The 26,061-nt window shown below is 32.3% G+C and overlaps 1 protein-coding gene across 3 annotated transcripts in view; it reads left to right on the top strand.

The window, feature by feature from the left end:
• The window catches only part of Oatp74D (Organic anion transporting polypeptide 74D), a 905,484-nt gene extending 880,677 nt beyond the window's left edge, over window positions 1-24,807 (top strand). For all 3 annotated transcript variants that reach the window (XM_069818960.1, XM_069818962.1, XM_069818961.1), the window contains one exon: window positions 170-24,807. In XM_069818960.1, the coding sequence (XP_069675061.1) occupies window positions 170-324 (155 nt within the window). In that variant the 3' untranslated portion in view covers window positions 325-24,807. The remainder of the gene's footprint in view (window positions 1-169) is intronic.
• Window positions 24,808-26,061: the final 1,254 nt, after the last annotated feature.

The following is a 26,061-nucleotide window of genomic DNA, read 5'->3' as shown; positions in this document are numbered from 1 at the left end:
CACAAATTTATAGTTTTCCTATTGCATAAATGATTAATATATTTGTTGTATCTTAAGCGCTGAGCTATGTATATTTCCAAATATTTTACACAAGTAGGTTCATTTAAGATAAGACAAATACAGTTTGTAAAATTTTAAACACTGTTTTCGTTTGATTTTTGTGTAACAGGCACTACTGGAGCTATTTTACTCTGCGCATTCTTTATGGACATTATTGTCTGGTACAAAGCGGGCAGCATAAATTTTGTGGATGAGCAAGTACCTCCACAAGAAGAGGAGCTTAATCCTATTGCAGGAAAGGCTCGATCAGAAACCAGTGTATGACACAGTGACATGGCTATGCCATGTGACTGACCCATTCATTAGCATCGAGAAATGGTGCGAGACGCCATATTCAATGCAATGAACATGAAGACTGAATAAACCCCCTCCAGCCCTCAGCAATGGAACCTTAAAAGAAATCAGGTACGTAACAGGTTCTCTAGAAACTGCATATTACTGTTCTCTTGTTTCGTAAAACAGAAACAGGGAAATTACTCGACTACATTGTAGGTGTAGCTGTGTGATCATTTTCTTATTGTATATCTCAGTACGGAGTATATATCAGCAAATTGTAATGCATGATCTATATTGCCTTTCAAATATAGATTAAATGTTTCTCAAAGCTCAAAAAGGGGGGGTTGCTATGTAACTGTGGGAGGCTTATAGGTGTGTTTGTATTATACCACTGTGTGGTTGTGAATTGTTATATAGACTGCAGAAAGAATACAGAGTAGCTGTCATGAAACATTTATTATATTCTTTCCTCTCTATTCCAAGCTGATTTCTCCGTATTTCTTGTGCTTTCTCTTGTGGTATAAATCATAAAGACAAATTTTCGTATTACAAGTTTGACGAGATGTAGGCCTATGACTACACGATTTGTTAAAGAAACAAAAAGAATTACCTTTCCAGTTTCAAGTGCCATTTTATATACATACCATATGGTATAATAAAACTTGTTTCTAAATAATTTAATCCTGTAAGTTGAACTTTTGATCACGAAAGCTCTATTTTACATTATGTATAATATAGCTTATTTTAAATCTCAACAAAATTTAGTACGGTAACAATTAAAATTACGATGAAAGAGTAATGGAATGGAGAAAAATTCTCTCCGGCATCGGGATTTGAACCCGGGTTTTCAGCTCTACGTGCTAGTGGATAAAGCATCAGCACGTAGAGCTGAAAACCCGGGTTCAAATCCCGGTGCCGGAGAGAATTTTTATCCGTTCCATTACTCTTTCATTGCATGATGACGCAGAATATCTGCATGGAAATATCATATGTACTTCGGTACATTAAAATAATATATGCGTAAATCACTTCGTGATTTAAGACATCGCTTATTCCGTCGGATCCCGGCCAACTAGTCACTCATAACGAGTGCATCTCAGCACATGTGTGGACTTCAGTCCTACATTCATAGACATCTATGACGTAGTGCAGAGGGCGGCCACTAGAGGGAACCCAAGAGTTAGAACTTAAACTGAGACGATTCTGTCCGACACCGGGATGGGTATCCAGTGTGGCTTAGTGGATAAAGCATCAGTACATAGAGCTGAAAACCCGGGTTCAAATCCTGGTGCCGGAGAGAATTTTTCTCTGTTCCATTACTCTTTCATCGTATGATGACGCAGAATATCTGCATGGAAATATCATATGTACTTCGGTACATTAAAATAATATAATTAAAATTACGCCTAAAAATAAAAACTATCTTCAACGAAAAACAGCTCAACTATTTAACAAAAAACGTTTCACAAGAAACTAAAGATCATTATTTTCAGAATTATAGGGTATGTAATAAGAAATTAATTAATTAAACACAGATTGTTCCTAGTCTAACAACTCAGATATAATATAATTATTGTATGGAACTCTGATACCTCCTTACCTAAAGAACATCGCTTGAAAAGAAGATAACTTGTGTTATCACCTTTGAACTATGGTATTATTTTAATCACTGAACAAGTAATAACTGCTTAACTGTGTTAATATTTTAAAGTTGTCTTCATGGCAGAAAGGAACTCTGTATTCTTTTAGTGGGTTTTGTTCTCCAGAAACAAAATCTACAATTTTAGTGTGAATGTATGCAGCATTTAACCTTTAAGCAGGGTGGGCTTGAGTTTATCTTAGGAACTACATAAAGATCATGATGAAGCCGGAAGCCATGGTAGTGTTGTAATGTGATGAGTATTTCACACACACACAATCCATGGTAGAAGTTACCATATGTAAGCCATAGATTAATTAGTTATTATATGGTACATCAGCTGTTGCTGTAACAGCTACCGTGATGGGTAAACATTGGGAATTTATTCTTGCTAATAAGTGGGTATTAATCACGGATTTTTTAAATTTAGTGACAGTAGATTATATTTTGTTAATTCCTTATTGAAAGCAATGTTAATATTCTAGAAGTACAGTACATACTGTACAAGACTCTTACATAATAACTCAACTTTAAAAGGCCACGATAATATAAATTTCTTTTTCAATATTATATTTGACACTTTTTAAAATCAGTTTCGTTTTGAGCAAATATTCAGTCTGAGTGTTATATATAACGGTAACCTAAGTTAACTAAAATTAAATTAGAATTTTTTCTATCCTAAATTGACCCTCTTTTAATATGACGATTTAATGGCTTTAAAACTTAAAATTTACATGGAGACTTGTCATTAAAAGTTTAACAATATGTCAGTTTTAATTATTTTATAGTGTCTCGATATGGTATTTTTTTAACAATAAGTCACTTCTGAACTTGACTTATTAATTTTAATTGTTGTAAAATGTTTGTATTATTAAATTTTATGTTTTTGTTTCATCTTTATCTCTAAGTGTATTAATTTTGTTATATATATTTAAATAAAACGATTAATTTTTATACGTAATTATGTAAATTACTGAATACTAATGGAAAAATTTCTAAGATCATTCATTACATTGCATCCTAAAATTTTAAGATTTTTTCATGCTTTTTTTTTATGGGAAACTTCACTTCAGTTACATACAGTAAAATGATATGAATATTCGATTGTCATATAATGGTAATCTGAGATTGTTACCCACTTGTTAAATACTCTGCTATTATGGTAGTTTTTACCATAGGGTAATTGAATAATTCCAACTCTGTATATTTTTGGTAAAATAATTGTACCAAGATCTTACCACGATTTAACAGCATATTTTGTGACTTGGTTTAACATTATGCTGACTAACAGACATGATAAAATATTAAATCTCGTTTATTAATTTTTAAAGGGAATAATTATTTTCAGACACTTTTTAAACAATTGGTATGCTTTATGAGAAGTATAATTGGAGTGCTTTGTTGTTGATTATTCAGAAATAATTAATTCGAAGCAGAAACTTGTTTAAAGATAAATCATCTCATTCTATGTAGATGATAATTGTGTCAATATTTAATGGTTATATTTTTTATATTTCATAACATTCACTATAGTAGTTAAGAATGAATTGAAATTAGTATCTTTGACGAGAATTTAAGAAAGTATTGTAAGTAAAATACTGTAATATTTTAAAAATAAATTCCTATTAACAGTAGGCCAGTAATTACTATCTCACTTTTACGATGTTGCTATTTATAGCAATAAAAATTTATTAATTTTTTAGGACGCGTGATTGATATTTCCTATATATTTGATATAGTGTAATGATTTAGAAGGAGATGTGGTCCTTTCAGAGGGCTTCCAACCATGATATTTGTGTATCCTAAGCAGAGTTACGGAAAACTGGTAGAGTAACTATTGTAAGATTTTCTTTTACGATGCGACCTTGTAAAATTAACTCCATTCACTAAAATCAAAGCAGCTCTGACAGTGCTAAAATAATTTTTTCATAAAATTTCGAATTTGGAGTATTTAGGTGCGTTAAGGGCTTCCAAACTTCTGGTACGTATTCAGAAAATTGAGGAAGTATGTCAAAAATACATAGCAGAGGAGTATAAATTAAATCTTTGAACTCCTGTTGAAAACTGGTAATATCTTGGTACGATCTCTTGCTAGTCTAACAGGAAGGTCACTGAAAGATCATGTAGGTGCCTTGATAAGCTGTTATAGAATAAAACTTAAATTTTACATTTTTGTAAAAGAAAACAGTAATATTGTTAGAAAAATTAGTAAATAGGAGTCAGTTCTTGAGAAGTATTTGTTACATGGGAAGTGGCTTTTAAATTGTTAACAATATAGTAAAGAACATTGCTGTATAAACCATGGACATGTTTTAATAATGGATAAAATAATTTTGTACTGAACTGAACCTGCTTAAAACTTATAATGGCTGAGATAGTAAGTTATAGCTTACAGTTCTTACACGCCATGCGTAAGTCGATTTCAGTAATTGTAGGCAAACAGTAATCGATTGAATTAAAAACTGGAAAATATGTTTCTAGGTATGAACATCATAAAAGCAAAATATGTAGAGAAACAAATGCTGAACACACATAGAGATGCCCGTGTCTTACTGGACAATTAATATGACTCAACTTTTAATGTATAATCATAACCACATTTTAAATTTTCGGCGTTTGGGATCATGCATTGATTATCTGTTATAAAAATAAGTTAAATTAAGTTTGAAAAACAGAGCGATAAGCTGAAGATATATGCAACTGTAAGAAAAATATTCATTGGCACAATATTTAATCGTTAAAAATATGAATTTATGCAAATTTATAACTTTTGTCTTGCCAATCTATATAATTTGTCTACATTCATTACCGCAGTATGGAAAGTAATATAACATTTTCTAACCTGGGTTATCAGCCCATGCATAATTTTATTACAGAAAAGGTCTATATGTAATATCATAATTTTATCGCATAATGTACATATTATGTACCTGCACTAGAAATGATAGAACTTCATTATCTTGAAAAGAACTAGCTAAAAGTTTACATGACGGATCTCATATAGAAGGAACGAATACAACTGGGGCAGGAATACACTGCAATCTTTTCTCCCAGTATGCCTTTGTTGGTGTTATTTGCAACGTCCTAGTACCAAATACACACACATACATATATACATATACAGGGTGTTTCAGAAATAAGTAGGCCTACCGAATTTTTTAGGGATAATAGATTGTGCCTAGATGATTATGTTTTGCATAGGAACATGGTGTCCGCAATGACCCTTTTCTCTTGCTATCCAATGTCAACATTCTGTCTATCTGCCTGGAAGTTAAGTAGCCGGCATTGAAAAGAGCACCTTTCATTTGTTTACACTGCTACGCCACCTTTCGACTACGTAGTGTATCTGCTGACTGCTCTTCAGTTAATGTTACGTTTCTCATCTCGACGGAGTACATGTCGTGATGGGCTGGTTCATTGGCCAGCACAGTCACCCGATCTCACGCTCATTCATTTTTATTTGTGGGCACACATAAAGGCTTTGGTATATCAGAACCTGGTAGACACTGAGGAAGACCTAGTGGCACTAATTACTGTTGCTGCTGCAAGCAAAGTTCGCGATAATGCACATGATTTCCAATAGTCCTTGGTCCTATGAATGGAATTGTGTCGTCAGGGCAACAGCAGACACTTTGAACATCTTCTGTGAGTTGTTTTCAAATAAATGTAAAAGTAAACAATAAAACTGATCTTCACGTCTCGTGTCTTCTCTTCCTAACCAAAGTAGACATCTTGTGTTTCGAACCCCATACCATTGTGTGATGTTAAAAAGTAGCCTACTCTGTACGTATTGTTTCCTCTTTCATTCCAAACCACCTACGGCTGCCTATCTCCCAGGTATGCTATGCCAACTTAGGCATCACGTAGAATAAAAGCAACTCATCAGGTACACCAGATTCCTATCCTTAAAATGAATAACCAGACCCAACCTATCAGCCCTAAAAAATTCGGTACTTATTTCTGAAACACCCTGTATATAAGAGTTGTTGTTTATGATTATGAAGGTGTATTAACCACGTATACTGTTCCAATTACCGGACCTTCCTTTCCAATTCGTGTTGGTAATTGCTGGTCTAACCACTGACATACCTGGTTTGTGAAATTAACTGGTATGTCATCTAATTAATACCGGTACCACATTCATTGGCATGTATATACGGGCACATCGTCCAATAATATACAGATAAGCATTATCAACCCTTTTGGCTCAAAATGCTTTTATCATGGCCTCGATAGTGCATCTTGACTCTTTGATGTTTGTTAAACTGTAGCATATACCGGTACAAGAAAAATGTATATATACTTTACTTATTCCACTCAAGTTCCTCTTTCACTTCCTGGCTGTTTGAGCTTACCTTTTGAAACATTCTGTGTATATATATTACAACAACAACAACAACGAAATATATCATATTTCTATTTTTTTCTTTCATGTGGTGTTAATATCATTGTATAATAAAATTAAATAACTTTGTAAATTAGCCATTTTTAATATCTAACTATAGGTTGATTATAAGATTCTCTTCTTTCTCTTTCATCCCTCCGCCATCAGCTCTTTCATGAGCCTACTGTTGCCAGCTCCAATATGCACTGATTTGGCTTACTGCGATAGATTTTGAAATATTCATCAAGTCACTGCAATGTCACTTTGCCCTTAAACAAGAGGATACAGATACTTCATTGGATGACTGTTAAAATAGTTTTGTTTCAGTCTGTTATGCTCGAAAATTGAATAGGAATAGCATATGTTGAGCTGTTTCTGTGTTTTTCCTGCAAAGTCTGTAGTCTTCTTCTGAATTAAGGGTGTAGACTACTACTATAGCACAAATGGTCCATTGAGGATCCCACAAACTGGAAATCTACCAAAAAGACTGCAATGTGTTACTATCTTTGCGATGCTACTGGGTTTAATTCCCTGAAATTCCTTGGAAAATAGCATGTGTTTCCCGATTTACCTGATTTGGCTTAGACCTGGAAAATCCAGTGAAATGCGAAGCGATGGCTCAACCTCCATCCCAGATTTTCTACAAGTTTGTTCATCACTAAGACCCAATATGTGTACCGTTACATGCTTATTCAGATGGCAGTGTACGGTCAGATGTGCAGTTACCCATTTTAAAATTCTCCTTCTCGAAGTCAGGACTTGTTTAGTTGAGTCAAGTTTTGGTTCTCCAAAAAGGAATTTGGACTGTCTCATTGCTGGTGTAGATCTCCAGCTTCCTAGTAAATCCTTCATCAGGTTCTTCTTTAGACCCTGTTTGATTATATACTTAGAGATGCCAGTACTGGGTTCCGGCCATAGCATTGAATGGAAGTTACATGCTTGGCAGTAGGTTGGCTTATTCATAACCGTACACTCCACTATGTCCTGGAACCCAGATGAGTTGTACTTTATTCTTCTGGATTAGGTTTCCAGGGTAGTTCTGCATTCTTCAACCAGCTTGGAGTCGACTCACCCAATACAAAAGTCTGTAATATATATATTGTCATTAAATATTGTAGACGAATGTTACATTGATACTTCTTTATAGAACCTTATTCTGTTACAAATATCATAGTTTTTCTATAATATGCCTGTTAAATAATAGCAATTGTATAATTATAAGATTGCGTAACTTTATTTTAATTTTGTTGTCTTTTGTTCGGAAAAATATTATGAAAACTTTTGGCTCTTACTTATGAAGCTACTTAGTTTTTTTTTTTTTATATGAATAAAAATATATCGAGTTTGTCAGAATTCTGTACAGTTTAATATAACATGTTGAGATAAAAATCATTAGCCTAGGCTATATTATTTTTTTAATTACGATGGCCACAATATTTCTGACATTAACTGATATACATTATTTCAAATTTAGTTTAAAAATATATTTTATATATTTGAACTCAAATGTAGAGTTGAATTTGTACCTGTCTATGTTTCAATTGTTTAAAAATACTGGTAATCAAAACTGTTAAATATGTTTAGACGAATTATCGTGTAAAATTGGTTTTTAGCTAAAGATTGCATTGAAGGCTGGATATGTTATGAGACATCTCTATGACGAAATGTTTCTAAATAGAGTCTAAAACTTTCAAGACACGAGGCAGCTTATGTGTACTTCAGATTCACTTCCATCTTTTTACTCGTTAAATGGCTGCTATAGTCTGTCATGACTCATCGTGTCATGCGACTTCGTTATATGTAATGAAACGTAAATTATACGTTTTTTAAAGTTTCCAAAGGAAAGAAGTCCATATATAAGTAAAATGTAAAATGAAGTTTCTTATTATCACTTCCTAGATTGGGAGGGAACTTCCAAAATGACACAGGAAGAGTGTGCAACTTAATAACGTATAATTCATATTAGGCTGTATAATATATTAAAAACGTAAAGATAACAAAGTAGTAGCTACAGTTATTTATTTGTAAAGAAGATAAGTAATATTTTCTTACAGTTTATATTTTATGTTCCTAGATTAAAATCTACGCCTCCCCCCATAATTCACCAGTTATTCTCAACCCACTGCACTTCAACCCATTACACAGGATCTTTCTGTTATTTTAAACATTATTTTCTGAATGAAAATGGAAACTGCTGGAAAGAAACTGACTTAAGACTGAAAAAGCAATAGACAAATCTCACTTTATAATGCAAATACAGTTGTTAAAAACAGTTACAGAGAGTTATGTTATAAAATCACTTACTATTTCAGCCTCTAAAGATAAATATATTTGAATTTCAGTATATAAGAATATTGAAATAAAATTGTAATATAATTATACTATATTACATGACATTAATTCCAATCTTGGCCTAGTAAGAAGTATTATTAAACTTCTATACCTACATCTTATACAATTTAAATTGAATTTATGAAATATGTGTAAATATATAAGATAGTTAAGTAAATTGCAGGAACATGAAGTAACATAGGTACGAATGTCTTGGTAGCTATTTGCTTTGAAAGGAATCTATATGTAGATGTGCATATTATTAGCAAGTCTGCAAAGCATTAACCTTAACGTAATTTATATGACTGAAGTCACTCAGGCGTTTTTGTACACACGAATGAAGTTAAAGTATAATTAATATAGGTATGTGACAGGTTATGATAGATGATGGTGCGTCATTTGATGACTGTATTTGTTGATTGAACTATGTGAATTTGGCATAAGAGAGTGGTTAAGTGTGGCCCTAAATTTAAGAAGATTATATTCAATAAAAACAATACACGTGAACTATGTAACTTAACACTTAAATAGATTTGTGATAATCTCAAATTTCTCTTTTTACGACACTGTGAACTTACATATACGTATTATTAGCAGCCTTTATTCTGTCCCTCCTTTGGACTGAGAAGTGGTGTGGTCTTCCTTTTCAACCGAACATTCGTGAGGGATGCAGTTACTGCCTTACTTTTGGGCTTAAGACAGTTTATGATGACGATGAAAAATGTATACAATGATGGTAGAGAAAACCGTAATTCACGGAGAAAATGTGACCCAACAAGTCTTTGTTCATTAAAAATTCCACCAGGACTCGTCGAAATTTAATTACAATTTATTTTAAAAGATATTGCACCATATCTTATATACAGAGCGTTCGCCTACGGGTGGGGCCAGGAAAGCAGCCTGTCTGCGGTGTCGCTTGCGGGAATCGTCTATCCGTAAACTTCCACTTTCTATACTATACTCTGTAGGGTTTTAATTTTAAAAGTTTAGCAGCAGTAAAGACTGATGTTTTTGAAACACTAACTTCCTGTGAAACACTTCTTAGAGATTTATTAGGAGAGCGTGTAAATTATGCACTGATTTCATCAATTTTTTCTTCCATCAATACTCTTTGTTTTCGCTTAGGAATTGTAGCATTTATCGACCCTGTTGTCCTTAATTTGTTAACAAGACGTCTAACAGTTTCTCTACTCTGAATTGTAGCACCCAAATATTTCACTTCAAATTTCCTACGCATCTCTCTACATGACTCTGTTTTCACATATGCATCATACATAAAAACTCTCTGTTCAAGCGTGAATTTTGCGTTTTGCATTGTTAACAAATTTTACACAACGCTGAATATTTAAGCAACTGTGTCAAGAAATTGCACTGTACGTGTTAAATACTGCAACATCTGGCTCACAACTGATAACTTGTCGACCTTGATGTCCTTGATTGTCGAGCGTGTCTCAACAACTGCCCGCACAAAGTGGCGTATCAGTACATGCCGCTTTCCTGGCCTCACCCGTAGGCAAACGCTCTATACAATGAGTCTCTAAGATCGCGCGATGACTAACAAACTCACTCTTTCTTGACCAAAGCAGATACTCTCTCCAGTTAAATTGGTTCCATAACCACAGTAAGAAAGAGATCGGTCCCTTAATCACAACAAAAAAATCAGACCTATCTTATTTATTAATTTCTCCATCATACAAAGACTGGCGAAACCAATTACAATAATTTAATATTGAGGCTGGATCATATTCACTTAATTCATGGGTAATTTGTGTTTTATATGGATGTAAAAGAAGTTTCTTGGTTGCTCTTGCTGCTAATGATTTGATACTCTGGTTTCTTGAGATAGGCATTTTAAAGATTTTCGCGGAAATTATTCGAGCTTGACACCTATTTAATCTGATTTATCCCCAGTGAGAACGTGAGGCCTACTAGATTTTTTTTATTCAGAACAGATCCCATTTCTTCAAACTTTCAAATAATGTACGGATTGTAGATCTGTTAGAAACAATTTCACTTGCGAACTCACATTGAAATAAACGACGACACTTTCTTATAGAACGGTATCTATAATACTTCTTCACAAGAAAAGCTTTTTGTTGCATACTATACATATTCAAACATTCACAGTACGACAGTACAACTACGTCTGCATACAGTTTGTGTAAACGATTACCTGCTAGCCAACTACCCGCCCTCCCTTCCTCCCACCTTCCAATGGTAGTGAATGAATCACTCTGAATTCAGTGTGAGCTACAAGTGATGTTTCACTTTAGAGATTCCCTGTAGAACTATTACACAAGATTCTAATTTTCTCAATAGTAGTACAAAGTAAATTCAATTAAAACTACAAATAACCCTCATTTTGCGACTGTTCACAATAACTACCATTCATTCATTCATAGTGTACTGCCCAAGGGCAGGTCTTTTACTGCAAACCCAGCATTCTCCAATCTATCCTATTTTCTGCCTCCCTCTTATTCTCCTCATATGATCCATTTAATTTAATGTCGTCTATCATCTGATAGTCCACCGCTGTGGAGTAATGGTCAGCACGTCTGGCTATGAAACGAGAGCAGGCAATTCACATATCATCATCATCCATACAATAGCCCGGGTTAAGTTCATGATGCAGCATGCTGTACTTGTACAAGAGTGCGGCCATTCAGCTACCCAACCATTCACAGAATAGGAGTGGTAAGCACAATAAACCTCAGGCTGCAGTGTATGCCTTCAGATCTCTCCTCTGTACAAGAGAAAAAAATCATCTGATATCTTCTTCTGCCCCAAACTCTTCTACCATTCACCATTCCTTCCAGTGCATCCTTGAGAAGACAGTTGTAAGTCCAAAAATAATGAAAAAGAGACTATAAGGTTTGAATATCGGAGACCACACTGATGATCATTGTGAGACTGAAATGAATTAAATTAATTAATTTTTACTCTTTTTACTTTTGGTTGTACTTAATACGTATACCAGTAAGCTTACTTCATTTCGTCTTCAAGTTTAAAGAATTTGGCTGCAACTTAGTCTATTTAGAGAAGTGTAATAGTATTTCTTGACCCTCGTGCTTAGATTCCAAAATAAAACAAGCGAAAGAAGGACAAATGATGACATCTCAACGATCAAAACTGCATGCATAATTATTTCGAGAATATTTTCGAACAGGAACTTTAAAGTGTCTGTAATACGTCAGTATCAAAGAAGATCAATGTTCTCACAAAATCTTTCAGTCTGTGCAAGGAATATAGCAAGCAACTGTATTAATTTAATTAAATGTTGTGTCCTCTACTGTACAGTATTAGGTACATTTAGTTAATATACAGGGCTCCTACAAAAGATCTTTCCGGTTTCGAACAAATGTAATTTATGTTCTACGAATCTAAGATGCATGAAAATAGTACCAATGGAAAAAGAAACTCAAAATGTTTAGTTCCTTACCTTAAAGATGTTCAATGTGTCTCCCCTTGGTAACATGGCACACATCAAGCCTGTAGTCAAGTTCCACGTAGGTACGCGGATTTTCCGACCCCCAGATTCTGAGGTTATGTCTGGTGCTATTTTCATGCACCTCAGATTCATAGAACGTAAATTACATGTGTTCGAAACCGGAAAGGTCTTTTATAGGAGCCCTGTATATTCAAAACAACTTTCTTGCATTCATTTCCACCTTTTAAATATAATGATATTGTATGTGTGTCAGTTTTGATAAAGATCTTCATCGTAACTCATTCTTTTGCTAGTGACTTCTATAATTAGGGTAAGTTTATAATAGTCTTTGTACAGTATAGTTTTTCAGGACAGAAATTCGTCATAAACCAAGAACTATCTCTAAAATTCAGGTTAATAATAAAAATATGTGGACGTATGTGTAAAAAGTTCTATTATTTATCAAAGATTTTAGATAAGGGCGCAAATAGCCATAGTAGCTGACGCATCCTTTTTAAACCCCACTAACTAACTCTATTATTTATCTCTGTTCTCAATTGACCCAGTTCTATTACATGTATCATAGGATAAAATTTATTTTCATAATATTTACTTATACATTTATTTTTTTCGTCTTTAATTAATTTTTAAATCAAAATAGCATATGTCAAAATTTTTGTGCACTCGTGTCTTAGTTTTAAATTTTATTTTCACTATGATATATTGCTCAATTTAGAAAGCAGAGAGAGAGAGAGCATTGAAAAGTAAACCTTAGAAAGAGTAGTGAAACTGTGAATTTTTATCAACTGAAAGAATAGATGATACCATTATATGTGATGTTACGACAATAGATTCATGTTTAAATGTGTTTATGTTATATATTTTACACACTGAAACGAAATAAAAAATAGACTATATGTGTGTCACAAAAAGAGAAAATGCTTTTGAGATTTATTATGTTAAATATTTGGCTTATTGAATAATATGTACAGAACTAAGAATGTGAAAATCTCTTTAAAAAATATACATGATTTCTTAGCCTACATGCTTTTTTTCAGTTACGACAATATTAAAAAAGTGCTTTTATGCATATACCTTCAGTTGACATTAACCATGTAGAATTTTAAATTTTAGGAATATATATAAGTTACAAAATATAGCTGAAATCAATATTAAAACTTACTAAAGTAATTTAAAAACAAATCATATCACTCTCTTATGTCACTTCAGTTTTATATGACTTAAACTAGTAGACACTTCGAAGAGATGAAAGTATAATATTTTGAAAATGTATGTCTTTATAATATGCTATTAATATAAATTTACTACTGTTTTATACACTCAAATTTATGTTGCCTACTACACGTAATGTACTGTTAGTATCGGAACATGCATATGTATACTTAAAATAAAATCCTACAGCATCATGTACAAATTTTTGAACTAGTGTATGAATGTGTACTGTGTGTTGTTATTCTTGTTTACAAAAATGAACCAGAAAACAACAAAAAAAGATAAATAAATTACTTGGTGCTTTCATTTAGTAATGATATACATATTGTTTATAATCGAATGTTTATTAAGTTTTCTTCCTGTTCAGTAACTTTGGATGAACGTATGTGTGTTTGTGATTTGTTTACAATAAACTATATTTAAGATCTTTCGCTTATATTTCGTTCTCGTGATGTAATAAAATGTTAAGTGCCTGCAGAAATGGGAACAATTATATTTTTGTTTTCAATTTTTGAGAACTCAGATTTCCACACATTTCATTACAGCATTAGTTTAAAGGCCTATATAAGCAGCACAATATGATTATTGGTGTCTATGTATCATGCATGATTGTGGATGTTGTCTAAGGTTTTCAGATATGTAATCATGTGATGCTAGTGCTCTTTTATATTCATGCGGATATTTCGATTACCGGCACAATATATTTGAAAAATTTGTCTTGAAATTGAATTTACAGGACTGTTCTACTTGAATGCACGGTAATCTTCTTACAGGAGAAGAACATTTTCATAGGGTAAAATACGTAAATGATTATAAAAGGTTATAATAGGTGAAATAAATCACTTGTATTTTTGTATTTCCTTACTTTTATAAAAGAATTTCCTGAAACATACAAGTGGGTCAGAATCGAATCATAGTCAGCAAAATAATTGTTTTGAAACTTACTGGATATACAAAATTAGATAATATATAAATATGGATATTCAGAAAGGACAAAAATAAATAAATAAATAAATAAAACATATTTTTTACGGTATTGATAAATAAGACTCAGTTGGCAACAAAGAGTACAGGACACACCTAATTCTATAGGTCCTATCGTACCAACCAAGGGATAGATTCTTATTGGGATAATTCCAAAACATTGGTAGGATATTTTTAACAAGCCACCAGCCCGAAAAGTTGATGTCTGATGTTGCTGATGAAGAAGATAATGATGATGGCATAGTAATTCCGTAGCCACTCTATAATAGACTCAGCTGGCTATGTGTCTGGAGCACCATCTAAACTCGCGCCTTCTTATGGGCTCTTTACTTTCTTGATTTTTCTGCGCTGGTCTTTTGGATTTTTTCGGCTTCTCGGGCTTCTTTTTTCTCTTCTTTATGCTTCTGGTAGACTCACACCTTTTCTTTTGCTGATTTTACAATTATTTTTATTTTGTTACTCTGAAAATTAATTTTTAAAATTATACAGTCATTCATTACCTATGATTTCGCTTTTGGTTCATTTGTTCCGGTGATATACGAAATACGAAAAGCCTGAAATCCCATAAGGGCAACGGCCTCCTACAGGAGAGTGTAGGGTGAGCTGAAGGTCTACTACACTTGGGGAGCCAGTCCAAGAGAGCTTACACTTTACACTTACAAACTACACACATGAACAAATTATACCAACTAAACACGAAAAACAATATAGACTAAACACATAAATTATGCAAACTAAACATCCACAAAACATACATGTAAACTGAACACATAAATTATAATCTGAACATAACTGTCCACACTAAACTCACGATAAAAAGAAAAAAATACACAAACTGAACACATACCTAGTCTTAACTCACACACAATCTAAATACACAAAAACCTATACCAATTGCACACATAAATTGTACAGCCTAAACACACATACTATCTAAACTAACGCACAAAAACGATACAATTGAACACAAAAATTATACTAACTAATACATGAACTATACCACTATACACGGAGTCAAGCTATTCAAACTAAAACACACAAAACCATACAACTGAACACAAAAATTATACTAACTAAATACATGAACTATACCAACTACACACGGAGTCAAACTATCCAAACTAAAACACACAAAACCATACAACTGAACACAAAAATTATACTAACTAAATACATGAACTATACCAACTACACACGGAGTCAAACTATCCAAACTAAAACACACAAAACCATACAACTGAACACAAAAATTATACTAACTAAATATCCGGTGATATAGTCCTTAATAAACAACACCATACCCATATCTGAAGGTTGCCGCCATTTTGTTATTGTTCAATTTTAGCGAATGAAACATACGCACCATTTAGTAGGTACTCTTGGAGAACTTTCAATTCATCATGCAGTCAGTGTATATTCGTCATATGTTCTGAACAATAAGACGTAATTCTATGTCAGAAAAGAACTTCAGCTCACTATAATAATGTAAAACTGAATTTAGTTATCATAAGTTTATTGAATCTGAATGAACATGATCTACCTTGATTTAGTTTTCCTACTTTTATTTACATGGGTACAAAAATCACTGATTTGCAGGAATGGCAATGTGCTGTTTCTGTGATTTTAGTGTATCATACACGTAAGTTGTTTGTACAAAATTATACGTATTTTATGTTTTGACATAGGCCTATGTCGTCTTTTATGTACTGGTTACAATGTTTGCTTCTGGACCAAAAATATGCAGATTCGACTCTGGGGAAAAAATTCTAATTGTAACTTTCATTGGATGAAGTAAAGTAAAAAAGTAAAGTCGTTGTCCCCATGTAACAGATTTACTTTGTTCATGAATAAAAGTCAATAAACACAAAATTCTATATCCTACAGAATTGCCACTACTTCACTATCAACTCTTAGTAACAAATATCACCCTGTTACCCATTTGAGTAAAATGGTAAATATGTAAATACCTGATTACTTATCTGTGGCATACTAAGTATACCTCTTCATAGAACATCTTGTTATTCATCATCTTTTACAGTATCCACCTCGCGACAATGGAATTTCTTGTCACAAAGTATTAGGAGCTGCAAGACAATAAACATTTTTAAAAATACCTTAAAGGATAACCTTCTTGGCAGTTCACTCTAATTATACTGACTTAAACTGTCACTGACTATATGGTAACTCCTTTCTTTAGACATGCATCCTAATAGCACTGTATTTTCACAATTGTCTCATAGTAACCTCTTCCAATTATATTATCTAACATTATTTGAAATATATTACCAGTAACATTCTATATATTTTAGTTTAATTCTGCTACACAGTTTTTATTTCATTGTTTAATTAATAATTCATAGTATTTTACTGTTTAATTTATAAGTAACTCTTGTATACACGTCTGGTTGGCAAGTTGGTATTGCGCTGGCCTTCTATGCCCAAGGTTGCGGGTTCAATCCCGGGCCAGGTCGATGGCATTTAAGTGTGTTTAAATGCGACAGGCTCATGTCAGTAGATTTACTGGCATGTAAAAGAACTCCTGCGGGACAAAATTTCGGCACATCCAGTGACGCTGATATAACCTCTGCAGTTGCGAGCGTCGTTAAATAAAACATAACATTGTATACACGTAACTTTTATCAAATCAAGTTGTATCCTTTGTAGCTTGTAAGGTCATCATCATCATCATCATCATCATCATTATTATTATTATTATTATTATTATTATTATTATTATTATTATTATTATTATTATTATTATTATAAATATGTACATCTTGTATTCAAGTGAAAACGGTAAAATGAACCCCATTACAGGCCAAATCAGACCAGAGGGTGGCACCAGGTTAAAGCTCCAACCTTTACAGACAATTGACATTAATGACAGTAGGGATATCAGTCCTATGTGTCCTCCACCTTTATCCCTGGTACTCATTCTGTTAGAGGCTGAGTAAATTTAAGGGCCACAGTGCAGCTGGAGGGATTATATCAGTGGAGGAAATTCATGACCTCATCGGGAATCGAACACGCGACCTTCTGGCTTTGCAGCATTACACCTACCCAATGATTGATGTACAAATTTAAGAAGGACTTAAATAAAGCCCAGGAACCAGTTGAGAAGAACCAATGAATTAGCTATCGAGTGTTCTGCATAAGAAGCCAATCACCCATTTATAATATTCATGTCTGAATTTAAAATTGATACAAGCAGAAGGAGTGAGGGACGAATTATTATTGGCTAAAGATTATGATGATATTGTCTTTTCATGACTTATATGCTGCTAGTATGTGGCCCACATAATGGCTGGAAGTACCGGTATGCTGCCTACCTGTCATTGTGGCCTTTATTCTCCCATGAAACTCAGTTTGAGTACTTGATTTGTTACAAGTGAATGTGTTGAATGTTGAAGTAGGATTTATATTCGCTTCGATATAGTTTGCTGAGATGATATGTGGAAAAATGATACCGGTACCGGTATTAATAGTCTGGAAAAATTCAAGATTACCGAAACAAATTCTAATTTACTAGGTAGATGGAAGAAAACGATTGGGAAGATCTAAAAAAAAGATGGCATAAAGCAGAACAGGCTACTTAGCCTAATTTCCCCGACAAGAAGACTACAACAGTAATGCCACAACATAAGTACACTTTAGAAAGAATTTTTATGTATGATTCTTATGTATAAACTAACTAGCGCAGAAGAATGAAGAGACGGTTTTTAAGGAAATTTCCCTGTGTTCCTGCTCCATACAGAAATACTGTGCGTAATCTTTTTAACAAATTTAAAACAACAGAATATGTTCTCGATGACAAACTACACATTGCTGTGTGTTTACCAATCAGAAACTTGACGAAATTGGAGAAAGATTAAAACAAAGTCCATAGAAATCTGTGTGAAGACTTTTACAGGAAACAGGAAAGAAAGATTAAAATGAAGTGCATAGAAATCTTTGTAATGACTTGGAAACAGGAATTTTGCAAACCCCTGCTTGGAAAGCTACAAAAACCTTCAAAATCAAAACCATATAAGGTGAGGGTTGTTCAAGAATTGCAGCTTCATGATAATATAAGCCACATACATTTCTGTAACACAAAGGCACTGTACAATAAAATATGAAATTTGTATGGAAAAAATTTTTAGACAACACAGACTTGCATGAAGACTCAATAACAACATTCTTAAAACTCATTTCATATTGGATTTGATAACACAATCTGAAGGGAAAAAATGGAACTCTCTGCATCATAATCCACAGTTAATTCCCGATTTACCACGAAAATCGTCTGTAGCTGCATTTGGATTGGCAACAGGCCATGACTGTTTGGCCAAACACCTGCATAGAATTTGAATATATCAGTCCCCTAACTGCCCATTGTGCAACTCAAACCAAGCAATGGATTCGGAACACCTCAAAATCTGTGCTTCATTGGCTGACCATGATAATATCTTTGAAAAATATTGGAGTGCAAGAGGTCAAATGACTTTGTCAAATGCCTGGCATTAGAAAACAACAACATTCTTAAAACTGACACTTATTGTTGAGTTCAGTTGTTGCATGCAGTACATTTTTAACGAAGCTGATTGCCAGTTGCTATTTATTGCTGAAAGATAAAGTGTATTTTTTGTCGAGGAAGGGGTGGAGAATTTCTAGATATTTTTAGTTACTGTACCGGTACAAGGAAGAAGACATGTAGATGATACAGTATACATTGTATTTTTACTAAATAGAGAAATATAATTATTAGTTCAGTCCTGTGAAGCGTTGTTTGATATGATGAAGATATTAAATTTCATGCGATAAATAGAAAAGAGTAATCATGCCATGGTATGAAAGAAAAATTTCACAACCTCGAGTGGGAATCGAACCTGCGACAAAGGCTCGGAATTATCCTTTCATACTGGACGAACTCGGTAGCTCAGTGGTAGAGCGCCTGACCGGAGACCAGGAAGTCACAGGTTCGATTCCCGCTCGAGGTTGTGAAATTTTTCTTTCATACCATGGCATGATTGTGACTATAATAGTATTTAATTCATCAATATGTCACATCAACGGACGTATATACGTCACCAAACATCGTAAGATGAAGATTACATTTAGAAAAGAGCACTTTCATTAATGTGATCAAGACTATTTCTCAATATCAAACTGAGAGTGGTACAATGTTAGAACTTCCATGTTCTGGAGATTTTTATGTGTGTGAGTAAAAAGAGAGAGAGAAACTTAGAAGAAATGTTATATTTCGGTATGGATGTTGCACTCTGTTGGTTTTTATTTTATTGATACGTATTTTTAAACATAAACTGTGAATATAACAACATTTAGTAGAGTATAATACTTTTTAAATGTGTATATATATAAAATGAACAATATGCATACATGCATGGATGCCATGGGATATTTTACATTATACAAAGAGCCTTTGTAATGTTACTTCCAAACTGAATTTTTAAGAAAACCGTTTTTGGTACAAGGTTATTTTATATTTTTATGAATTTGTGCCATTCTAATGTATGATGTTGGAGATACAAGTGTTTTTGCTAAGTCCATGACTACTTTCCTTTTATTCTATTAGCTGTGACAAAATATCGGGGCTTTTTTTTCAATACAATCCTTTTGACTTGATATTACAAAAAAGATTATAGAGATTTCTTAAATAATCAATTTTGCCACCACTCTCATCCAGGGCATTCTCAGGGCTTTAGTTGCCCCAGATCAATGAATTTCAATGTACATATATGTATTTTTTAAAATATCAAACACTTTGTTGTAAGAACATGTAGCACACTGAAAATTTGTTAAAATATAAATTTAGACAACTGTATTTTATCTTATTACGTATTCATTTTTCTTTTTCTTAGGTAATTGCTTAAATTTTCGCAACTCCATGGATGGCTTACCTACTCCTCAATGTATTTGATAATGAAATATCTAAACGAGACCTAAAGTTGAAAATTGAAATTTTGTTATCAGCAAGGGACAAAAATTTATGTTCATAGTCTACATAATAGATTTTATAATTGTACGGTATGTTATATTCTACATAATTAGGAATATTAAATCCAGACGTTTGAGATGGGAAGGGAATGTAGCACATACGGGTGAATCCAGAAATGTATATATAGTTGAAAGACCTGAGGGGAAAAGACCTTTGAGGAGGCAGAGACGTAGATGGGAGGATAATATAAAAATAGATTTGAGGGAGGTGGGATATGATACTAGGGACTGGATTAATTTTGATGAATAAGCTGTATAGTCATTCATATACAGTATTAAATAATCAAAATTTTTTAAGTCTTTTTGTGAGATCATAATGAAATTTCAGTTAAGATTATTATCTTTTACTTTAAATGTTATTAGAATATCTTACACTTTTTCACTCTTTTCATTATGATTGTTGAGTCTTTATTGATACTAATATGTTTTTATGGAAGTTGCACAGTCATTTGTGATTTGTTACTCACTTCATTTTTCTCCCTTGCTACGTCATTTCTTCTCTGTGAGTATGTGATTCAGTCCTGAATGGGGTACTAATTTGTAACAGCTTTGAAGATTTTTCTCACTTCATAAATGGATAACATAAGAATAATTTCACATACCGAAGTCCATAACTATTTCTTGCTTTATACCAACTAACTTACTCTGCTGTAATTTTTGTTTCGTTAAGTTTGCTATTTTGTGCTTCCGAGGATATATAAATAAATAAGTAATTCAACAACTTCCACGAATGTTTTGGTAAGTTTAAGAATATATTCATATGCAGTATTCTTTAGATGTATCAGAGAAAATACCGCATATTGCTGTGCAGGAATTTATTTTTCGAAAAATCCTTAATAGATAGAGTCTTCAAATAGACGTTCATCTGTGAGTGTGCGGCCATAATTAGCGACTGGAAGCAAGCTGTTTGCCGGCAGAGTCGAATATTCATAGACCCTTAAAGCCAAGTGCATAGATTGCTCTTGCACTTATCTTTGTCTAGAAGATGTTGGAAATGATGTTTAAATTCACTAATAAAAATGGCTGCAAAGGATTATACCCTTCTCAATTTAAACACTAATAATTATTCTTGGTTATACATCACGTTGATCATCACTGGGATATGACTTTTGTCTATTCAAACAAAACTATAACAATTTTTTAATGTAGATTAACATACCTAATATAACCCTGAATCGAAAGTCATATGAAACAAAACTCTTCTCAGGTGTTAACATTAGTAGGGTTGTATTCATTGTCATTTGTTTTGGTAACAACATTTGGGCAGTCAGGATATAACTTTATGTTTAACATAATTAAATTTGTCAGAATAATGCCACCAAAATTTGACGTTTTAAATGACTTCTCGTAATATTTATTGTCATTTAGAAAATTATTACAGTTTATATTTATTTAATTTCTTAAAATTATAACATTTCATGTATAATCGAAAACACGAAATCATTATTTGATTATTATTAGGCATGCTCCTTTTAGAGTGTTTTTGTGAACATTAATAATATTTTTAACGAGCAATCAAATTTGATACACAAAAATAATTGAAATTATTAAAAGATACTCGATATTTAACTAGAATATGATTTTTAAAATAGACTTATTTATGTTTCCTCATAAACACAAAATGCCTTTTAAGTTTGTGTACAAATTTAAGATATAAATTTACAATGTACTTTTAATACACCATAATATGATTTTAAATTGTGCTCAAATTGTATCAATTATTCTTTATATATATTAAATATTTTTTTTATAAAACAAACTTAAGAAATATTAGATTTTAAATGTTGTAACTGTCTGGCTCTATGAATAATTAAATGAAACTTAGTTCCCTATGCATTGCCAATGTATTATACCTTCTATGTAGCATCCTCTGTTGTATACATTTTTTTTAATTTGATAGCTCACTTTAAAAATGTGAACATGTCTTGCCACAGTTTTATATGAATTTGATCAAAGTCTGAGATTTTTATACACTTGTTAGAAGTTTATTAGATGTTATGAAACTAGTTCTTTTTAAAATTTAACATTTTCATCAGAAAGCCATTTAACATAGTTTTAGCATCATGATGTTAAAATTTCTTTGTTTAAGCGAAGAAAACATCTGTAGGCTTTTTATAACGAACAAAAGATCACACAACTGGCTCAAGTTTAAATTATATTTTGAATAAATATTTTAATTGCCAAATCAGGGACATATACCTCATATTTATCTGCTATCATGATTTTTCTACAGTAGTCTCTTGGCTTTTCTGATGTCAATGTCAAAACAGTGCTAGTATATTGTAATTTTATTTTGTTTATCTGACCACTACAAATTGTACCGTAGTACATTATATAAAATTATAACATTGCCGAATTCTTAAGAAATCATACTTTATAGCAAAATTTATAAATTCAATTTTATTATTTTTGGATTTAAGTTGTATTTAGAGACATCAATTTTATACATTACCGGTAATATTAATATGCTACAAAATTGAGAATGTTTGCAATTCTTCTAATGGTAGAAATCGTTTTCGAAGTTAATAGGTGCTATACAGTACCATACCTGAAAACTGTGCTATCTTTAAATTATTTTAACCATAAATTCACATCCAATATGTTTCATATTAGACTTTGAGAGAGAGCTCAGGGTGTATTTTTCATTGATTTCAGTGAAAATATTTTCAATAGCTCAATATATTTTTATTAATTCATAGGTAATAGTTTTTCTTCTCATTATACCTATAAAACATTTAAGAATATAAGCAGTGTCTGTTGGTTTATTTTTCTTTATAAAATACACTCTACAGTGAAAATATATTTTTTTCTGTTCGCTTCACAAGCATTAGAGGATAAAAAACAAAACATTATCATGAATCTTTTACATATAGTAAATATTTTACAATATTATCTCTCTAGTAAAATTATAAAAGAAATTGAAATTAATTTATGACTAACCGGTACCATACTCTAAAATACATGAAATACATCTAGGTATACAAAAGATGGAGATCTTATGTTTCATAATAAGTAAAATCACCACTATCCCTGTTCAATAATAAATATATGAGAAATAGTTTGCATTATTTTGTTTAGCTATAAATATCCAGAATTACCTAGTACTAGTAGTAAATATGTTGAGGGAACATGTTTTAAAGAGTCCTAATCCTTTTGAAGTCATTGACGATTCCAAATTTATGTATACAGTAATTTGTTCACAGATTATGTGCTGTTAATGTGTATTATGCCTACATCTAAAAACAGACTAATTTAGAATAAACATAACCTCACTCTTCTGTGAACATATTTTCCTCTTTTTAACTTGACGAGATGTGAATGTACTTCATATGGAAATTTCTTATTATCGTTACTGTATCTTTTATACCACGTCCCTGTTTTTGAGCAAGATGGTCTTGATTTGAGGTAGGCAGGATGAACATCTGAGCAGTTTAGGTATTTAGAAAGCACTGGTACAAATGTGTTTGCTTATTCTTTCTCAACTGTCAAGAATTTTGCCATCCTTTAAGCTCATTTTCATAAAGATTGTTTTTAGTTGCATGTAGTGAATACCCCTATCAGAATTCATAGTAGGCCTATTATATCTCTCCGTTTGCACCCTTATGGAACAATGTTTCGAAACAATGTGAGAAATTTCTTTCAGAAGTTAAGATTAACCGGTACTTTAAATAGGCCTAATTGTGATTTATGACATTAATTTCCTTGCTGTTTCTGAGAGTGTTGACATGTAGTTTCCAGTCAGGAACTCTCTCAGCCTACACATCAACAGAACATAATCTCTTACAATGCTTAAATTGATATTATTTAAAATTTTAAACATACCTATGTACTTTATCGTCCAGATCAAGTTTCTGTGATGAATGTGTAATGGTTAGATAGATAAAACAGTATTCAGTTAATTATCAACAGTAATATAGAGGTTAATGCTTTTGTTGACAGGGATTAGCTCTTTAACGGGTAATGATGTTTTTTTTCTTTACATGAGAACAAAAACTACAAATATTCCCTGTGTCATATAAATAGAATGTCCATGTATTTTTTAGTTCTTAGAAGAATGCCGTGGAGACATTGATTCAGCAGCTATTATTGTGTTTTTTATATTAATCCATTGTATTTCACAATATTGGCATCACAATATGTTAAGTTATGTTAATTGTATGCGATGCATTTTGTTTCTTATGTCTTTTACATTAGGTACCTTCTTAGTGGAGTAATGATCTGAATGGAAGAATGAATAAAAGATGAATGTGATAATATATATAATATTATTCAAAGTAGCATATATTATACATATATGCTGTCAAAAGATTGAGTATAAGTAGCATTATCTATGACATGTATATATTATATTGTAGATAGCATTTAGAAATAGGTACAGTTACATTGTAGCTTATATAATATAACAGTGTATATAAATTTCTATTCTTGTTTTGTCAGGTAACCTTCCAATAATTGAATATCAATTTGTAGACTTAACAGCCTATTTATATTCATTTTTACCCCTTTCCATTTATGCCACATTCCATTCTCCTGTCCTTTAAAATCAGTAGTTTCGAAGAGTTAATTTAAAAGAATATTTTTGACTACAATTAATGCTAAAGTTACCAGATTTTTTTCACAATTTCCAGGAACAGGTACTGCCTTATGAAAAAAAAGGAAGTAATTTTAATTTTTGTTAGTTGACCACTCCTTTATATTGTTTTACACACTTCAAAAAATTAAAAAACTCATTCTACGAAAGATATTCATTTTACTTTACTACTCAGATTACTGGTATTTTTCAAGAGAGAGAACTTTTTAAGCAGATATTCTCTAGTTCCAAGTTTTGCAACTAATTTCTGATAGGTTATGTTGAAGTTGGTTAAGATATTAAGCATAACTCGAGCAGTTTCTAAACTCATTCTGGATTTTTGCGATGTCCACATTATTTTCACTGAAGGAAAAACTCCACTGAAACACTACTTCCTGTCGACTTTGGTATTTTCTCTTGTCACATATTTCTTCAAGCAATAAATGTTATCAAATAAATTATTTCATCCAGATGAATTCCATCTACATTTGAAGAAAAGTACGGTAATGGACTGTCACTTCGATTTTTTTTCTTTCTGAAGGAGGTCTCAGCAATATACTGTAGGTATTCTCTACAGTATTTTATCTTGCAGATGAATATCCTAAGCAGTGATAATTGTATAATTGTAATAATTAACACTGAAAATCCGGAGATCATTGGAAACAAATTATTAAATTTGGGGAAGAGTTTTGTACAGGGACAAAGAACACAATTCAGGGCCTATCCCTGGAGAATGGGGACGTCTGGTAACCATACTTAATGCAGAAGTGAGTACTGCATAGTTGTGGTCCAGTGATTGCACAAGATCGTAAAAATAAGATTTTCTTTTTCATAAACATATAATTTAAAATCCTGCTGATTTCTCTATGTATGGTTCATTACATAAGGACTAGAATTATAGCTACATACAGATAATCCATGCTGAAATTTTATGAAAATCATTCATGAAATTCTCTAGAGTAACCGAAAATTCCATAATACCCAAGGCAGTCTTCCCAAAACTTTTTAACCTTGTGCCAACCTTTCAGCACTTATGAAATCCGTATCCTTTCACATCCTTCAATAAAATTTATGCTTACAAATCTTATGACAGTAAGGTTAGAGTTATCCGGGCTAATAGGCCGTGGTCTACTGGCAATGTTACCACTAGACATTTCGTC

Source organism: Periplaneta americana, chromosome 2 (assembly GCF_040183065.1).
Source record: "Periplaneta americana isolate PAMFEO1 chromosome 2, P.americana_PAMFEO1_priV1, whole genome shotgun sequence".
Lineage (NCBI taxonomy): Eukaryota > Metazoa > Arthropoda > Insecta > Blattodea > Blattidae > Periplaneta > Periplaneta americana.
The sequence above is the reverse complement of the archived record's forward strand: the minus strand, read 5'-3'. Positions and strand labels throughout refer to the sequence as shown.